The sequence below is a fragment of the Oncorhynchus mykiss genome, chromosome 25, assembly GCF_057628025.1.
Source record: "Oncorhynchus mykiss isolate SJ-2025 chromosome 25, ASM5762802v1, whole genome shotgun sequence".
Classification (NCBI taxonomy): Eukaryota; Metazoa; Chordata; class Actinopteri; order Salmoniformes; family Salmonidae; genus Oncorhynchus; species Oncorhynchus mykiss.
The window spans coordinates 73,165,796-73,185,349 of record NC_143046.1 but is presented as its reverse complement, the minus strand read 5'-3'; the positions used below and the strand labels follow the sequence as shown (position 1 = coordinate 73,185,349).

Sequence of the window (19,554 nt, the reverse complement as noted above, 5' to 3'; positions counted from 1 at the left end):
AATCTACACACAAAACCTCATAATGACAAAGGAAAAACGGGTTGTTTTTGCCATTGTATTAAAAATAAAAACGAGGGGGAAAAAACGATTTAAACCATTTTAGAATAAGGCTGTAACGTAAAAAAAAGGGGAGAAAAGTCAAGGGGTCTGAATACTTTCCGAATACACTTTCACCAAATATTTGATTAAAACACACTGTTTTGCAATTAAGGTCTACAGTAGCCGCAACAGGACTTTATATATGTAATTTTTGGGGGTGGGGGGGAAATTGATCCAAAGGCCAGTTGCCCATCCCTGCATTAGATGGAGGAGTCAAGTCACAGAGGGTAGGTTGGTCGTGCCGTTATAATGGATATTGATTATTGCTCTCTGATATTACCCACATTAATGGAAGGTATTGAGGGTTTGCAAAGAAATTGCTTTGACTCTGATGACTCCTATGAGTATATTTGTGTTGAGGGTGTGTGTGTGCGTGCGTATTCATGTGTGTGTGCGCGTCATATGTGTGTGTTGAGTGAAGTTCCTCATTTGTCTATGACTCACCTCCAGAGTGGTTTGTGTGATTTGTGTTCCTACAGAGCCCACCTACATTACTATGGCACCCCCTGCCTGTCAGTCACTAGAGAACTGCTCCCTGTCAGAGAAGCACTGCTTATACGGCTTCCAACTGGACCTGAACGGCTGTCGCACCTGCCACTGCAAAACACGTTAGTACTGGGCCATATTCATTAGGGAACACAGTGGAATACGTTTTAAAACGTTTTCCGATGTAAAGCGAAAATGAGTGTTTCTTATTGGACAAGTCCAGGTAGTGACCTCCCTGGTCTGGTCTGACGTCTCGGTCAGTCAAGCATATTATGAAAAATATGTATATTTTTTCTTCTGAACAGTTTGGTTTATATAGAGGAGAGAACTCGCCATGGGCCAATGACATTGAGACATTGTTCTCTGGTGTTTTCTCTCACTGTCCTGAATGTCTGACTCTCGATATGAATATACCTGTCTGGGCTGTGGACCAAAGGCACTCAGAGGGCACACTGAGACATCCTGGGCTTTTAAAAACAAATATGTTTTTGGTTTGTGTTCCTGCCTGTTAGAATATGAGTTATGACTTAGTTATGAGTTTCAATAAAAATCATAATTTGGAGTGTATGCACCTCTAATCCATTTCCACAGGTCATAAAATAATAATTGGGCTTTTAGAACTATTAAATTGCATTGTAGTTTTGGCCATATATTGAGCAGAGGAGGCTGGTGGTAGGAACTATAGGATGACAGGCTCATTGTAATGGCTGGAATGGAATAAATGGAAACCACATTTGTGACTCTGTTCCAAAGATCCATTCCAGCCATTACAATGTGTCCTGCTACAACTCCTCCCACCCCACCAGCCTCCTCTGATAATGATGTCTGCTGTGTCTATGTCCTTCCTACAGGAGAAGAGCTGTGCAGTGCCCTGATCTCTGTCTGTACCCTGAAGTGTCCCTTCGGCCTGCAGACAGATGCCCACGGCTGTGACGTGTGTCAGTGTCGCCCTAGGCCCAAGAAGTGCAAGGCTGTGGTCTGTGACAAGGCCTGCCCCTTTGGATTCATGTGAGAAAGCACTTCTCTCTCTCCCTTGCTCCCTCCTTCTCTCCCCTCCCTCACTCCCTCGCTCCATCCATCCATCCATCCATCCATCCCTCGCTCTGTATATTGCTACCTCCCTATCTCCCCCTTCTCCCCCCTCCCTTTTACTCTGTCATTCTCTCCCTCCCTTTCCCCTTTCTTCCTTTCCTCCCTCCCTCTCCCAGTCTTACCGACACACTACCCACTCAGACACACTTAAAAGCCAAAATGCCGATTCCCAGCTCATGCAATTATCATTTACTTTAAACTCCAGCACTCCACGCTTTGAAATATGAAGCGATTTCAAATCTGCATCGTTTCAGAATAAATGAGCCCTACTTTGCCAGTCACTTTCAGACGTTAAAAAGCAGTAGAACTTCACAGAGACAGCTAGACAGATGGCCAATTGAAATTGAAATCGCGACTCCTTCAAACCTATGTCACAAATACCCCAGTTACCTGCTTTGCCTGTTATGCTTAAGTGAGTTTTGCTCGTAAACTGACAAAATGATCCCTTTTTCCTTCTCCATAACTCATTTTGGCTAAACAGGCACTGCATGTAGAGTTGACAGTTTAATTAGCTCCACCCAGGTTACTGATTGGGTTTGCTGCTTGTGTTGCTGTTGCGCGTTGTAAAGGATGGCCTCTGATAGTGAAACTGAAACTTTTAGCTTCCGGCCACTAGTACCATGCTTGTAAGCTCATTGCATCCCTCCCCGAATACTCTGATTGCCATTTACACAGAAATACATCAGGAAAGCAATGTATTACAGCTTTCACTAGGGAATCTTGTCTGCTGGTTAACAAGATATGAACACAGGCCTGTCACAAACGCCAACAAACACACAAATACACACAAACACACACAGATATAGATAGATCGCAATAATGGGTGATTTGAAAAGTCATAGTCAGTCGATCAATAATATAATAATACGTTTAGATTTATTTATTTTTTTTATCTTTAATTTACAATCTGTAGAAACTATGAGAATAGAAAGGTTCAGAAATTTTCTGAAGCATCACCGCACAGTTGAAAAATATATGGCAAATAGAAATCAAATATGGATGGTGTTAAGAGATAGATGGGAGGCGTTGAATGGAGCTGAAGGGTGGGACTAATAACAACAAGATAACAAATGTAACATATACTGTGTCTATAAAATGTATATAGGTTCAGAACTTTTGTGAAACAGCACAGTTCAAAATATATGGCAAATAGAAATCAAACTGGATGGACATCAGAAATAGATGGGAGAGGTTGAGGGTAGAGGAAGGACTAAAAACAAACCAAATATAACTATTGTCAAATAGACTGTGTCTGTCAAATGTATATAGTGTGTATAAGCTGGAAGTAGAAGCCTAAGTGTTGTTGTTCATTAGTTTACTAATTAGTTTACTTCAAAACGTACCCAATTGTCATACTTGAGTAAAAGTAAACATAGAAAATGACTCAGTAAGTCAGCCAGTAAAATACTATTTGAGTAAAAGTATAAAAGTATTTGTTTTAAATATACTTAAGTATCAAAAGTAAAAGTAAAATAATTGATCATTTCAAATTCCTTATATTAAACCAGACTGCACAATTTTCTCTTTTTTTATTGACGGATCGCCAAGGGCCCACTCGGAAACACTCAGACATACAGTCATTTACAAACAACGAATTTGTGTTTAATGATTCCGCCAGATCAAAGGCAGTAGCGATGACCAGGGATGTTCTCTTGAACAGTGTGTGAATTGGACCGTTTTCCTGTCAAAATGTAACGAGTACTTTTGGGTGTCAGGGAAAATGTATGGAGTAAAAAGTATATTTATTTTCTTTAGGAATGTAGTAAAAGTTGGCAAGTATATAATTAGTGAAGTACAGAAACCCTTAAATATTTAAGTAGTACTTTAAAGTATTTTTACTTAATTACTTTACACAACTGGTAGGGTTAGCGGTAAGGTTAGCAGATGTCATCGTGGCAAAGGGAGGCCACTTTGAAGAATCTCAAATATAAAATAGATTTTGATTTGTTTAACACTTTTTTGGTTACAACATGATTCCATATGTGTTATTTCATAGTGTTGATCTCTTCACTATTATTCTACAATGTAGAAAATAGTAACAATAAAGAAAAATCCTTGAATGAGTAGGTGTGTCCAAACTTTTGACTGGTACTGTATATATTTACAAAAAATATATATAATAAATATATATGGGGGATTGGAAATTATGCAGACAATTACTTTGATGGAAGCTACAATCTATCTGCAATATTAAAGCTGACCCCCCCCCCCCCCCCCCCCCCTACAAAAAAATATATAAATAAATACACACACACACTTATAACGCCTAGGCTTGCTGTGCATAAACAAAAGCTTTCCTAGAGCAGTACAGTACTGTATAAGAATGGACAATTGCAGCACATGCCCAACTGGCATACCACCTTCTGATTAGTTTGAATTGAACCATAACCAAAACAATATGAAATGACTCAATCTCAGGTGATGAGCTTGTTAATAGATCATTTACCCCCACATCAGCGCAACTTATTTATTACATTAACAAGAGTTGAAGAAGCAGATGATATCTGTCAGTGGTTCAGAATGATTCAGGACCCCTCAGGCTCTTTCACTCCCAGTCAACTCATGAGCTCATAGTACAACTTTCTTACACCATCATAACACAAAATATAAAGTTGTTTAATGCCATTGCTTTATAGACAAAAAAGTAGCGGGCTTCTGTAAAATAAATGTAAGAATTACAGATTCCCACTTTAATGGCTGCTGATCCAGTTCCTTGTAGTAATAGTAATACACGTTCTCTTTCATAGAGCGGCTAGCAGCTTTTTCTATTGGACTCTGGGGAGGCCAGTCCTGCTGCACAATAATCCATCTGCCCTGTATTTTAACTGTGTTGTGGACCGACCAGCCGGCCGGCCTGCTAGGGATTATTATGACAGAATAGTTATGGATATGACAGAGATTAAAACGCTCAAGCAGCAGGCAGTCTTCCTATCTTAACCTAAACTCTCACTCATCAACTGTCTGTCACATAAAGCTGTTACTCCACTGGTCTGTCTGCATTGAACCGACGGTTCTCGCTCTCTCTTTCTCTCCCTCTTTCTCTCCCTCTCTTTCTCTCTCCTTTCTCACAAATGAGTGTTCATGGGGTGAATGGTTGCATCTAAGATTCTAATTTTAGATATCTATTATGCCCTATCAAAGATATACCTTACCCCTATTTTTTCGAGCAGCAAAGTGTATGGTTTGAATAATTCAACAGGCCGCGTTCTTCTCTCCATACAGACTCTATTGATGTTCCCCACAACTGAAATGGCCCCTGATAGATCCTTATCACCAAACCAAATGAAGATTGCACATGGCTATTTTTTCTCGCTCCTATTGTTCATGAGATAAGAGAGTGAGGAAGAGAGGGAAGAGGGGGAGGATGGAAGAAGGAGAGGGAGGGAGGAAGTGGAGGATAGAGGAGGGGAGGATAGAGGGATATAGGAGGGGAGGATGGAAGGATGGAGGGGGAGAGGATGGAGGGATAGGATGCGAGGATGGAAAGATAGAGGGGAGGATAGAGGAGGGGAGGATAGAGGGATAGAGGAGGGATAGGATGGAAGGATAGAGGAGGGACAGGATGGAAGGATAGAGGAGGGATAGGATGGAAGGATAGAGGAGGGGAGGATGAAGTGATAGAGGAGGGGAGGATGGAGGGATAGAGGAGGGGAGGATGGAGGGATAGAGGAGGGGAGGATGGAGGGATAGAGGAGGGGAGGATGGAAGGAAAGAGGAGGGGAGGATAGAGGGATAGAGGAGGGGAGGCGATAAGGATAGAGGCAGAACTGGATGGGATAGGGATGTGAATTTTAACTTAGGAAAGGGAAGGTGCCCTGCGCGGTATGGTCAGAGCAGCAAGCCTTGGAGCGAAGCGTATGTTTGATATGTCCCTATGGTCAGTCATTTGTGCCATCTGTTGGCGCACACACACCTGTCCACGCAAACAATCTCTCTCTCTCTCTCTCTCTCTCTCTCTCTCTCTCTCTCTCTCACACGCACGTATCTCTGTCCTTGTTTTAACTGATGACGCCGGTGCTGCTTGTCATTGCCACCTGGCTGGAATGTATCCACTGCCTGTCTCTGCTATACAAAGATTTGTTTGGCAGTTTGCAATGTGTTTACCTTTCTGTGCAATGACAAAAACCATGTCAACCTAATGAAACAGATGCTACGGCAAGCAAACACAATGTTGTTTGTAACTAAAGCATGTCACACAAACAAACACAAAGGCAAACTAAAATCTCATGGACATCATCTGTAATCAGTGCTATTGTGTTATGGAACAAGGTGAGAGATGAAACTATCATAGCCTAATATTCTTACTTTCACTATAGACTCACTGTTGCACTTCTGTAGCTTGCATCATTTTATTTTTGCACAATTTTTGTCATTACAATTTTCAATAACACGGTATTGTGGCCTGTTTATTGAATTGCAATAGTTGTGATTTGGTATCTTTTTTTCCGAAGGCTGAAGTACAATGTATGAGAGTTTGTGGTCGTGCATGCCGATTCATTTGGTTTTGGCACTAAACATTTTGTTTGCAGCTCCACAATAATTGCTCTTCTATTCATGCATTTGTTGTTTAAAAGTATAACTACAAAGTGATCACTAATGAGTATGATTAATACTAAAGTTAAGCTAAAGACATGTAAATTCTTACTTTATTTGTCCTCGTAGGCTAATTGTAGAGGGGTCCTTCATGTATTCCCGTCAGAGATTGTTACAGGCAAACTAAATGGCGTTCAAGAGCTCAATGGTTCATGCCAACCTGTTAATTCTCCCGGGGGAGTTTTGAAATTTGAAATTGCACAGTATGTTCCATGATGAAATGCATTATGGGTAAGAGGTATTCTTCAACCCCTAATTTCCTGTTTTGGCCACACTGTGGAAGGTCCGGTTATACTGTAGGCCTACTTGCCGCAGATCATGCAAATTGCTATCAGGCATTATTGAGGCCTGGGTTAGATCAGTGCAGTGACATATGTTGCTCTTTGTCCTGTTTATTAAGCACTTTTGTCCCCTATTTATTCTCTACCTTTTTAAAAATAAAGCCCAAATCTGAGGAAGAAAAACAATATTATTTCTGCCTCCTCACTCCAACACCACCGCTATGGACAGTTTGGCCACCCTCACGGCTTTGATCCATAAGCAGCGATGCTTCGCCTAGCCACATTAGCTTCGTCCAGAGTGGCTCGTCATGTGGTTGCTAGCAAGTCGACAACATGCTAGGTATCAACAGCCAAACCAGTAGGGGCTGGAAGCTATAGTGAGTTACGATTGGTCAATATTAAGCCATGATATTGCTGATTATTTGCATAAGGTTCATATTTCCCCAGCTTATAGTTGTCAGCGATTGGGTGCAGAGTGAAAGCGGAGTCAGGCGCAGGACACAGGTATAGAGTAATCCAACTGAGTTTACTCAAAGAATAAAGCAAAATTCCAAATAGGAACATACAACACAACTCTAACACAACCACTAACGACATGAACAATCACAGACAGAACAGAAATGTATGTCAGATTGTTAAATAGGGAATGTAATGAGGGAATGTAAAACAGGTGTGTGTGTAATCAGACAAAACAAAACAAAACAGAAAAATGGATCGGTAGTGACTAGAAAGCCGGTGACGTCGACCGCCGAACACCAACCGAACAAGGAGAAGGGGCGACTTCGGCGGAAGTCGTGACAATAGTACCAGTCAAAAGTTTGGACACACCTACTCATTCTAGGATTTTTCTTTATTTTACTATTTTCTACATTGTACTACACTAACTAGTAAAGACATCAAAACTATGAAATAACATATATGGAATCATGTAGTAGTTTTGATGTCTTCACTATTATTCTACAATGTAGAAAGATGTAAAAAATAAAGAAAATTCCTTGAATGAGTAGGTGTGTCCTGTTCATGCTCCCACGCCATGTACGCGTCGCCCAACGCTCGACTGCCCACTTCACCTCTCCTCGCTTTTCTTCTATTGAAAATGTATGAACCTTTGTCGTTTCATCGCCCGACATCATCCCTAATGGACATAGGCTATCCATTTTAGATACTTTGGCGTAAACTGTATAAATTAGGGCCTATATTTTCTAAACTTATGAAGACCTGATCTTAACCTCTCTCTCTTTCTCTCTCACCCTCTATATATCTCTCTCTCTCCCTCTCTACCCCATCAGAAAGAACAAGCATGGTTGTGATATCTGTCGCTGTAAGAAGTGTCCAGAGTTACCTTGTGACAAAGCCTGTCCAATGGGCTTCCAGCAGGACAAGTTGGGCTGTCTGAAGTGCCAGTGCAGAGGTGAGTGCCATCTATTGATAACCTTTGATGCTTATGCATTCATAAATTAGAGACGGCTGATAATACTTTTTTCTCAAACTCTCTCCTCGCTTTCACTGTCAGACTTGGAGAACCACTAATGTCTTAACTATTGTTCTATCAATGTTTTACTGTTTCTAACTATTACACCAATAGAGGGTTGTCTGGCTAGTCTCTTGCTGCCAGACTTGTTCTGAAGAAACCTGGAACGGCTATGAATCATTATATTAAGCAACCTAGACGGCACGATTTTCTTGTTTTTTAAATTACGGAGAGCCAGGGGCACACTTCGACAGTCAGACATAATTTACAAACAAACTATTTGTGTTTAGTGTCAGTAGGGATGACCGGGGATGTTCTCTTGATAAGTGTGTGAATTAGACACTTTTCCTGTTCTGCTAAGCATTCAAAATGTAACTGGTACTTTTGGGTTTCAGGAAAAATGTATGTAGTAAAAAGTACATTATTTTCTTTAGGAATGTAGTGGAGTAAAAGTAAAAGTTGTCGAAAATATAAATAATAAAGTAAAGTACAGATACCCTAAAACACTACTTAAGTAGTACATTAAAGTATTTTTACTTAATTACTTTACGCCTCTGCCTAAAAGGCACCCTAACGAAAATGTACACTTCCAGTATAAACTAATGTATATAATTCATTATACAAGAGACAAAATGTACAAATTCTACAGCACCATATTGACTCAATAATCCATGTTTTCTGGGAATGTGATGAAGTCCCAAATTTATTGGCAGAGCTAGTTGTCCATCAGAAGTATTACAATGTAAACTTACTTTTAATCCATCTGTCTGCATATTTCAAGACATGGCATATGGGGGTGTAGTGAGATACCCAACAAGCTGGACGATTCTCTTCTCATCACTTATCTTGAAAAAACGTATACTAAAAAACTTGGAAATCAATCAATCTGCCATCGTTAACAGAATGGAAAATCGAATGATTTATAATTTAAATATTAGAATAGCATGGGCGACAGAGAAAAACAAATTGGTACAATTTAAGGCCAACAGTAATGTGGCCAACAGTAATGTGGCCAACAGTAATGTGGCCAACAGTAATGCAGGCACTAGGGATGGGGGTGTGGGCATGTGGGATGAAGTCTTTGTTTGTGTGCGTCTGTAAGTTGTTGTTCGTATGTATACATTTGTATCTGGTGTAAAAAATGCAAATAAATAAATAAAATAAAAGGCACCCTATTCCGTATATAGTGTACTACTTTTGTAGTAGTGTATTATATAGGGAATAGGGTGCCATTTGGTGATTTTGACCCCACCTGTTGGTGCATCCAGAGGGCAGGCTGGGGTCATCTCCTCCACACAGATCTATTATTGATGCTCCTCTTGTGTTCTACTGTGATTCACACTAAATAATTAAATCGTTGTGAAAAATGTATGAATGAGCACTGAAAACTCCTCTTTTAATGAGGAAAAACTTTTTAATCTGTCTCCCTTTTGAATATGTGAAATTTGGCATCCACCCAGAATAGCTCAGAGTCTCAGACAGGAGTTTAATCAAGGTGTTTTTTTTCTCTCCCTGGTATTGATCTGGTCGTGGTTGGACCATGCTCAGAAAAGCCAGTCAGTGATTGGTCCGCCAAACACTGTTCTTTATGGGTTATGCTGGTAGTTGTATCTCTAAAACCTTTCCTCTCTCCTCTGTCCCTCTTCCAGACCAGAGCTCCTCGTCAGTGGCCCCGTTAGTGAAGAAGGGTTCCTGTCTGTCCATGGATGGAAGACGGCACGAGAACGAAGAGAATTGGCATGATGGCTGCCGGGATTGCTACTGCCACAGCGGCAGGGAGATGTGTGCCCTCATCTCATGCCCTGTGCCATCCTGCGACAGCCCTGCCATACGGTCCGGACAGTGCTGTCCATCCTGCCCAGGTAGAAAAACAAAAAAAAGAAATATGGGGAAAAAACAGTGCACTGGTAGTAGGCTATTCTTAGATAGGCTAGTTGTTGTTTTAGAGGATTTCAGGTTTACACACCATTTTCCCATCCTCCTCATTGTTTCATATAATAGATAATGTTGATAATGCATTACACACTAATGAAAAAGCTGTTTCCAATATGTTTCACCCTTGAACCTGTGCTCTCTCTTCCGTCCTCCTCCCTCAGAGGAGCCCAGCTCCCACAAACCAGACCTGGGGGATTCGTCAGTGTGTCTGGCCCCGGGGGGAGAATACTTTGTGGAGGGGGAGACGTGGAACATCGACGCCTGCACCCAGTGCACCTGTCACAGTGGGCGTGTCCTGTGTGAGACAGAGGTGTGCCCGCCCCTGCTCTGTCAGAGCCCAATCAGAACGCAAGACTCATGCTGCCCCCACTGCCCAGGTGAGTTTGAGTAGCCATTGGGTTTTTGAGTTAGCTTTGAAACACTATTGGTCTTTAAGTCTCTATATATTTGAGTCTGTCTGGCAAGAATAGTCTGTATGATGTTTTACTTTATAATAGAGAGGGGCGGCCTCATTATTAAACGCAGCATAAGCCCTAAGCCGTATATAAAGGTAGAGGTGAATGTGAAGGGGATAGGGTCTCAAAGCTGTCTTAACTGAGCTGAGGTCCTTAAGGTAATTAATTATTGCTGCTCAGACCTGGCATTGAGAGAGATGCTATTTTAACGTTTTCAATTTGTCTTGGCATATCTAGCCACTGGGATTTTTGCCCATTCTTCAAGGCAAAACTATTCCAGCTCCTTCAAGTTGGATGGGTTCCGCTGGCGTACAGAAATCTTTAAGTCATACCACAGATTCTCAATTAGATTTAGGTATGGGCTTTGACTAGGCTATTCCAAGACATTTAAATGTTACCCCTTAAACCACTTGAGTGTTGCTTTAGCAGTATGCTTAGGGTCATTGTCCTGCGGGAAGGTGAACCTCCATCCCAGTCTCAAATCTCTTGAAGACTGAAACAGGTTTCCCTCAAGAATTTCCCTGTATTTAGCGTCATCCATCATTCCTTCAATTCTGACCAGTTTCCCAGTCTCTGCCGATGAAAATCATCCCCACAGCATGATGCTGGCACCACCATGCTTCACTGTGATGGTGTTCTTGGGGTGATGAGAGGTGTTGGGTTTGCGCCAACACCTCATTAAGCAATGGCTTTTTTCTGGCCACTCTTCCGTAAAGCCCAACTCTGGGGAGTGTACTGCTTAAAGTGGTCCTATGGACAGATGCTCCAATCCAAAGATAACCCTGAAGGAGCTGCAAAGCTCCACAGCGGTGTGGAGCTTTGCAGCTCCTTCAGGGTTATCTTTGGTCTCTTTGTTGCCTCTCTGATTAAAATGTTTTGGTGGGCGGCCCTCTCTTGGCAGGTTTGTTGTGGTGCCATATTCTTTCCATTTTTTAATAATGGATTTAATGGTGCTCCGTGGAATGTTCAGAGTTTTGGATATTTTTTTTATAACCCAACCCTGATCTGTACTTCTCCACAACTTTGTCCCTGACCTGTTTGGAGAGCTCCTTTGTCTTCATGTTGCCGCTTGCTTGGTGGTGCCCCTTGCTTAGTGGTGTTGCAGACTCTGGGGCCTTTCAGAACAGGTGTATATATACACTGAGATCATGTGACAGATCATGTGACACTTAGATTGCACACAGGTGCACCAGATCTTTTTTTATGGGCTTCATAGCAAAGGGGGTGAATACATATGCACGCATCACTTGTAACGATCTTCTTCATCTGATGAGGAGTAGGACAGATCGGACCAAAACGCAGCGTGGTAAGTGTCCATTTTAATGAAATATAACTGAACACTGAATACAAAATAACCAAAGTGAAACAATGAAACAGTCCCGTATGGTGCAAACACTGAAACGGAAAACAACTACCCACAACCCATAGTGGGAAAACAGGCTGCCTAAGTATGGTTCTCAATCAGAGACAATGATGGACATGTGTCTTTGATTGGGAACCATACCAGGCCGAACACATAGAACTATAACACACAGAACAAACATAGAATGCCCACCCCAACTCACGCCCTGACCAAACTATAATCAAGACATAAAAAAGGAACTAAGGTCAGGACGTGACAGTACCCCCCCCCCCCCCCCCAAAGGTGCGGACTCCGGCCGCAAAACCTAAACCCATAGGGGAGGGTCTGCGTGTGCATCTGTCCGCGGTGGCGGCTCTGGCGCGGGACGTGGACCCCACTCCACCTTAGTCTTGACCCCGGACTGGGTACCCTTGCAGCGGGCCCCGAATAGGCGGGAGACTCTGGCAGCGCCGGACAGGCGGGAGACTCTGGCAGCGCCGGACAGGCGGGAGACTCTGGCAGCTCCAGAGAGAAGGGAGACTCTGGCAGCTCCGGAGTGAAGGGCAACTCTGGCCGCTCCGAAGGGAAGGAGGGCTCTGGCATCTCCTGACTGACGGGCGGCTCTGGCAGCTCCTGACTGACGGGTGGCTCTGGCAGCTCCTGACTGACGGGCGGCTCTGGCAGCTCCTGACTGACGGGCGGCTCTGGCGGCTCCTGACTGACGGGCGACTCTGGCGGCTCGAGACAGGAGGGAGAACCTGGAGGGAGGAGACGGAGAGACAGCCTGGTGCGTGGGGCTGCCACAGGACCCACCAGGCTGGGGAGACCTACAGGAGGCCTGGTGCGTGAAGGAGGCACCGGATGGACCGGGCTGTGGGGGAGCACTGGAGCTCTGGTGCGCAGCCTTGGCACCACTCCTCCAGGCTGGATGACCACTTTAGCCCGGACCCTCCAGAATGCAGGCACAGGTTGAACCGGGCTGTGGGTGAGCACTGGAGATCTGGTGCATACCACTCGCACCGGTCCCTTAGGCTCAATGCCCAAATTCACCCGGCATGGGCGGAGCGCAGGCATAGGTGAACTGCACTCTCCAAGTGCCCCGGAGACACAGCATGCAGAGCCGGTGCAGGATACTCTGGGCCGAAACGGCGTACCGAAGACCAAACACGCTGAGCTGGCACAACACACCCTGGCTGGATGCCCACTCTTGCATGGAACTTGCGGGGGGCTGGGCTATAGTGCTCCGGGCTATGAGCGCGTACTGGCGACACCGAGCGCTTTACCGCATAACACAGTGCCTGACCAGTACAACGCGTCGGGGAGTTGGCTCAGGTCTATCGCCTGACTCCGCCAATCTCCCCGTGTGCCCCCCAAAATAACTTTTTGGGGGCTGCCTCTCGTGCCTGTTGCGCTGCCTTACCTCATATCAGAGACAATGATGGGACAGCTGCCTTTGATTGGGAACCATACCAGGCCAAACACACAGAACTATAACACACAGAACAAACATAGAATGCCCACCCCAACTCACGCCCTGACCAAACTAAAATAAAGACATAAAAAAGGAACTAAGGTCACGACGTGACACCACTTCACTTCAACAATTTGGACTATTTTGTGTTTGTCCATTACATGAAATCCAAATCATTTAAAGTGCAGGTTGTAATGCCACAAAATTGGAAAAATGCCATGGGGGATGAATACTTTTGTAAGGCACTGTATTTCCACTACAACAACACAGCAGCACAACAATAGTATGTCTGGCCAAACAGACTAGAGAGTGATGGCCAAATGTTTATGACAGAGAGGTGTAGACAGAGAGAGAGAGTGAGAGACACAGAGGTGAAGACAGAGAGAGAGAGGTGAAGACAGAGAGAGAGGTAGATATGTAGAGAGAAACGGAGAGAGAGACAGATGTAGAGAGAGACCAAGAGGTACAGCGATGTAGAGACAGAGAGGTACAGAGAGAGAGGGGTACAGGGACAGAGAGATACAGAGACAGAGAGAGACACAGCGAGGAGGACGAGAGAGTGGAGGGAAATAGTTTGACGGTAAACAGCTGGAGAAAAAAAACGCAGATCGGAGCCCAGAACCAAACTCCGTAGAGAGAGTAAAAAAAGAATAATGCATAAGTTATGGAGCTCTAGAGATGAATAGTGCATGAGAAAACTTAGACATGGCAAACCAAGCCAAACGTGAAACAGGCAGCAGTGCTTTGGGCCTCTGTCACTGTAAAACACAGTGTAAGAGGACAGAGATACCTGGAAGGCCACCAACTCAACTCTCACATGGATAGCTGGTGTGTTTCCATCTCTTAAGCTGGTTGTTTTAGATGTTTTAGTCGAATAAATCAAAGACGAAAAAATGAACATTCTACCGTTTGAATGTCATCAATATTTTAAGCCCTGTATTATGGGTTTTATTAGCTGCTCTGAGAGCACAGTCAGGCTTAAAGAACCCATCTTTAAAAATAGGGCTGGGAATTGCCAGTGATCTTACAATACGATATTATCATGATACTTACGTGCCGATACGATATTGCGATTCAATACCGTGTTTTTATTGTGTTTATTTTATTTTTATTGTACCGAACATATTGCTCACCATATGTCTGCTGCAAAGGGACAATAGAGAGCCATGAGAAAACAAGTTTTGATCAGTCATGGAAATAAAAGTGCTGAAAACAAATTTGTTCCCTATTTAAAAAGAAGATGAAGAACAACCTATGAAGGAAAAGCACTGGAGTTTTGGTACAACCAACCACCGCAAAAAAAATTGTTGAGATACTGTCAAAATGATAAGATATCGTTAAAAAATAATATATCCCATCACTATTTAAAAGCATACCCGACCAAGTGAAGAAATGTATTCACTGTGTGTTCAGTGCAGTCAGTTGATCCTGTGTGTGTGTCCCTCTCTCCTCTATAGACGAGCCCATCACCCCCCATTCTCCCAGTAATGACAGCTTACCCAGCTACTGCAGGAACAAGGAGGGGGACATCTTCCTGGCAGCAGAGTCCTGGAAGCCCAACACCTGCTCCAGCTGTGTGTGTCTGGACGGTCAGATCAGCTGCTTCTCAGAGTCCTGCCCGCCCGTTGGTTGTGCCAGGCCCGTGCTGCGCAAAGGACAGTGCTGCCCCTACTGCCTCGGTATGCTGCATACACACAGATCATTGGACCTACCTGTACTATAGACAATGTGGGGAGGTAACCAGAGATGTGTTCACATGATACATGGGTTGAGGCTTATCATTACCTAAGCCTTAACTCTAACCTGACCTGTGTTCTCACCAATGTTTGAAACCACAAACATAGTTGTTAAATGTGTAAAATTGTATTGTATTCATCCCTATCGGTGAGATGGTCTTGCCTATATGTTTGTGTGTATTTACTGAATGAGTATCCTCCATATTTGTTCCTGCCTTGGAGGTGGATCCTATTTGATCTTCTCCTATGTCTCCTGGCAGATGCCACACCGAGAGCCGTGTGCCACTTCAATGGGAAGACGTATGCAGACGAGGAGCGCTGGGACATAGACAGCTGTACACACTGCTACTGCCTTCAGGGACAGACCCTCTGCTCTACTGTCAGCTGCCCCATCCTGCCATGCCACCAACCCACCATAGTGGAGGGCAGCTGCTGCCCTATGTGTTCAGGTGTGTGTGTTGGCATTCAGTCTCATTGCCTCTAATGACTTCCTTCCCCCTCAAACACACGCCCTTGCAAAATATGCTTTTCCTGGTCATCAATATTGCTGCTATGTATTCACTTCACTATTTTTAAATAAGGACTATAGAAGAGTGCAGGACTTCTATAAGGACTATAGAAGAGTGCTCCTATTGTTGGTATGTATAGGTCATTATCAGTAAAACGTCACAATATGGTGCAGAGCGTTCGATTTGGCTGCCAAGATCTGCAAACAAGTGACAACTACGTGCCGTTTAAAGGAATGTTAAATAAATGTTAACTATTTGGTTTTAATATCATCACCTCTTGAAGAGCATAGTCAGAAGTACACGTCTCCGATTATTCTACATTTAACTCTATCAGAGTTATACAGCAAGTCACTACATGTTTTTTATGAGCAGTAAACATCAATTGATCATGTCATTTCAGATATGTGGTAGCCTATCCATTTTGGCATGTAGCTAGCCAAGCAAACAATGTGTAATTTAGTTAGGATTAGCCTTCTGGAACGAACTTGACATTAGCAAGTCCCTGTCCTGGTGAAAGGACAGGGACTTGGGGCTGCCACAGGACCCACCAGGCTGGGACTAGTGCCATCAACACTATAGGATTACAAGCAAATCAACCAGTACTTGGATATAGCCATGTAGTTTATCCCCTGAAAGTTAGCTTGTTAACTAGCCATATTGAGGTGATCTGTTGTTAGCTAGCTAGCCAATTTGATGTGGTCCATCGATCAATGTAGCCTACCATGTCTGTCAGCAGCAATCATGATTAAATATTCTTAAAAGCAATATTGAAATGCTAACTTTGCTAGGTAGGCCTATGCTGGTTGGTGAAAAAAGGACATTAGGTCTACTTAAAGGCAAATGTGCCCTTCTGGTGCTAGACAGGCTGAGGCCACAAAGGATGGGAAATAACCTAAACCACTCATACTTGTCATGTTAGTTCACCTTTATTTTATTCAAATATCCAATTAATGGTGGCCAATATTGAGAGATGTTGTGAGGCTACCCTACGCATCTGAAATTGCATGATCATTGATGTTTACTGATCATGAAAAGCAGGCAGTTACTTCCTGTATAACTCTGATGATAGAGCTAAATGTAGAATAATCTGAGATGTGTACTTCTGACAATGCTCTTCAAAAGGTGATGGTATTAAAACCAAATAGTTAACAATTATTTAACAATCCCTTGAAAATGGCACACAGTTGTCAATGGTTTTAGCAGAGCTGGGGACTCCTTGACCCCCAGCCGGCAAATTGCACCTTATTTTGATGTTGTAGTGATATTGACTCATTCACACCATGTCCCTCAAATATTTATTCTGTTGACTGTTAAACTATGATTAATTGAGGACAACCACAGCAAACACCTTCATTGAGATTAATCATCTGAATGGAGGGATTAGGGTTTGACTGGTGATGTCAAGTAAATTAGCATGCTTTGCTTAGGCTAGGATAATGGATTGATAATAGCTCCCTCTGTTCTCTCTCACCGTCCTGCCCTGGATCGATGAGATGCAGTAGCAGTGTAATTAGCTGACGAGAACTCCACTGCCCTTAATTCATCCCTGGGTTCAAATACTATTTGAAAGAATTTAATATACTTTATCTTTGCTAGATTGCACCCACCTGTCACTCCAAGCAGACTAGAGCAAATGTTCAAATTATTGTTGTGGTGCCCAACAATAACTGGTTGAACAGTTGGAGAAGAGGGCTGATAAAGATCAGACAGAGTAATGTAATCCCTTATTGTGATTGGCTGGAGATTAAAATAAAAATTTGACCTCTTCTCAGATTCAGGCACAACTAATGAAGAGTAGAAGGTCACTTTAATTTGTTTTATTTCACCTTTATTTAACCAGGTAGGCCAGTTGAGAACAAGTTCTCATTTACAAGCTGATGCTTAAAGTTAGTGAGGGAGATATACAGTGGGGAGAACAAGTTTTTGATAAACTGCCGATTTTGCAGGTTTTCCGACTTACAAAGCATGTAGAGGTCTGTAATTTTTTATCATAGTTACACTTCAACTGTGAGAGATGGAATCTAAAACAAAAATCATGAAAATCACATTGTATGATTTTTAAGTAATTAATTTGCATTTGTAAGTCTCCAACTTCAGCGATTTTTGCAATTCGTTAGTCATTGGCAGCAGAGAACTGGCAGGAAAGGCGACAAAAGTAGGAGTTGGCTTTGGGGCTGACCGTAGAGATAAACCTGTTGGAGTGTGTGCTACGGGTGGGTGTTGTTATGTTGACCAGTGAGCTTATAGATGACCTGGAGCCAGTGGGTCTGGCAACAAATATGTAGTGAGGGCCAGCCGAGGAGAGCATACCAGTCGCAGTGGTGGGTGGTATATGGGGATTTGGTGACAAAACGGATGGCACTGTGGTGGACTGCATCCAGTTTGCTGAGTAGAGTGTTGGAGGCTATCTTGTAAATGACATCGCCGAAGGCGGATCGGTAGGATAGTCAGTTTTATGAGGGTATGTTTGGCAGCGTGAGCGAAGGAGGCTTTGTTGCAAAATGACTGTGCTCTTCAAAAGGTGATGATATTAAAACCACTTGAAAACGGCACGCTGTTGTCAATGGTTCTAGCAGAGCTGGGGGACTCGTTGGAAGCCGATGCTAGATCGGCTCCTTGGAAGCCGATGCTAGATTTAATATGAGTCTGGAAGGAGTTTACAGTTGTCCACATAGTCAGAACCATCCAGAGTAGTGATGCTAGTTGGGCAGGCAGGTGTGGGCAGCGATCGGTTGAAGAGCATGCATTTAGTTTTACTAGGGCTTAAGAGCAGTTGAAGGCCATGGAAGGAGCATTATATGGCATTGAAGCTCGTCTGGAGGTTTGTTAACACAGTGTCCAAAGAAGGGCCAGATGTATACAGAATGGTGTCGTCTGCGTAGAGGTGGATCAAGGAATCACCTGCAGCAAGAGTGACATCATCATCACTAACTCACTACACTCGCTCCCGAAAATGTTCCCAAAAAATACCCCAAAATTCTTATATACATTTATTATATCAAATTATTATAGAATTTTTTTATTGGGTTTTCCCCAAGTAAGAGTAGTGCTCCGCCACTATGTAAAGATTACAGAGGAAACTGATATTTAGTAATGATAGAGAAACTCTTTGATCGCCAAAGACGTTGTGAATTTCGAAACAGGCCGTTCATAAATTCAGAGCGTTATAATGTACCTCAGTGAATTCAGAGCATTTTCGCAGTAAGGCTATCGCGACAGAGCACACTCAGGATAGACACAGAGTGCACCCCGACTATAGTGTTGTCCAATCATACAAACTTTGTGTAGCGGCAGTTAAACAAAAGTCAAATGACCAAATTTTCTAAACAGCTTCAACAAATGACAGAATATCTCCTATATTTAGCCAAATCAAATGAATTATTATATAGATTGAAGATCGGCTCATGAATAACAGGGAAATAAAGAGATTAAATAGCGAAGGAACTTAAAACTTCTTATGGTATAGGGGACGCTCAAGGAAAATGCAGCGCGGCAAATTCAAATAAAATTATATAAAAATCAAACTTTCATTAAATCGCACATGTAAGATACTAAATTAAAGCTACACTCGTTGTGAGATTTGAAAAAGGCTTTTCGGCAAAAGCATAAGAAGCTATTATCTGATGATAACACAACAGTAAACAATGAGGGTAGCATATTTCAACCCTGCAGGTGCTACACAAAACGCAGAAATAAAATATAAAACATGCCTTACCTTTGACAGGCTTATTTTGTTGGCACTCCAATATGTCCCATAAGCATCACAATTGGTCCTTTTGTTCGATTAATTCCGTCCATATATATCCAAAATGTAAATTTATTTGGCGCGTTTGATCCAGAAAAAAAACAGCTTCCAAATTGCGCACCGTCACTACAAAATATTTCAAAAGTTGCCTGTAAACTTTTCCAAAACATTTCAAACTACTTTTGTAATACAACTTTAGGTATTTTTAAACGTTAATAATCGATCAAATTGAAGACTGGTTTATCTGTGTTCAATACAGGAAGACAACAAACCAAGCTACTTTTCAAGTCTTGTGCAACTCTCAACAGTGTTACGCAGTTCCTAGATGGCCATACTTCT

General features: G+C 42.8%; 1 protein-coding gene across 1 annotated transcript in view; it reads left to right on the top strand.

Moving 5' to 3' along the window:
- Positions 1-19,554, top strand: part of crim1 (cysteine rich transmembrane BMP regulator 1 (chordin-like)) — a 173,399-nt gene that overhangs the window by 136,331 nt on the left and 17,514 nt on the right. The window contains exons 8-14 of the mRNA XM_021585125.3: positions 579-707; positions 1,437-1,593; positions 7,841-7,962; positions 9,672-9,884; positions 10,119-10,334; positions 14,683-14,904; positions 15,222-15,410. Coding sequence (XP_021440800.2) covers positions 579-707; positions 1,437-1,593; positions 7,841-7,962; positions 9,672-9,884; positions 10,119-10,334; positions 14,683-14,904; positions 15,222-15,410 — 1,248 coding nt within the window. The remainder of the gene's footprint in view (positions 1-578; positions 708-1,436; positions 1,594-7,840; positions 7,963-9,671; positions 9,885-10,118; positions 10,335-14,682; positions 14,905-15,221; positions 15,411-19,554) is intronic.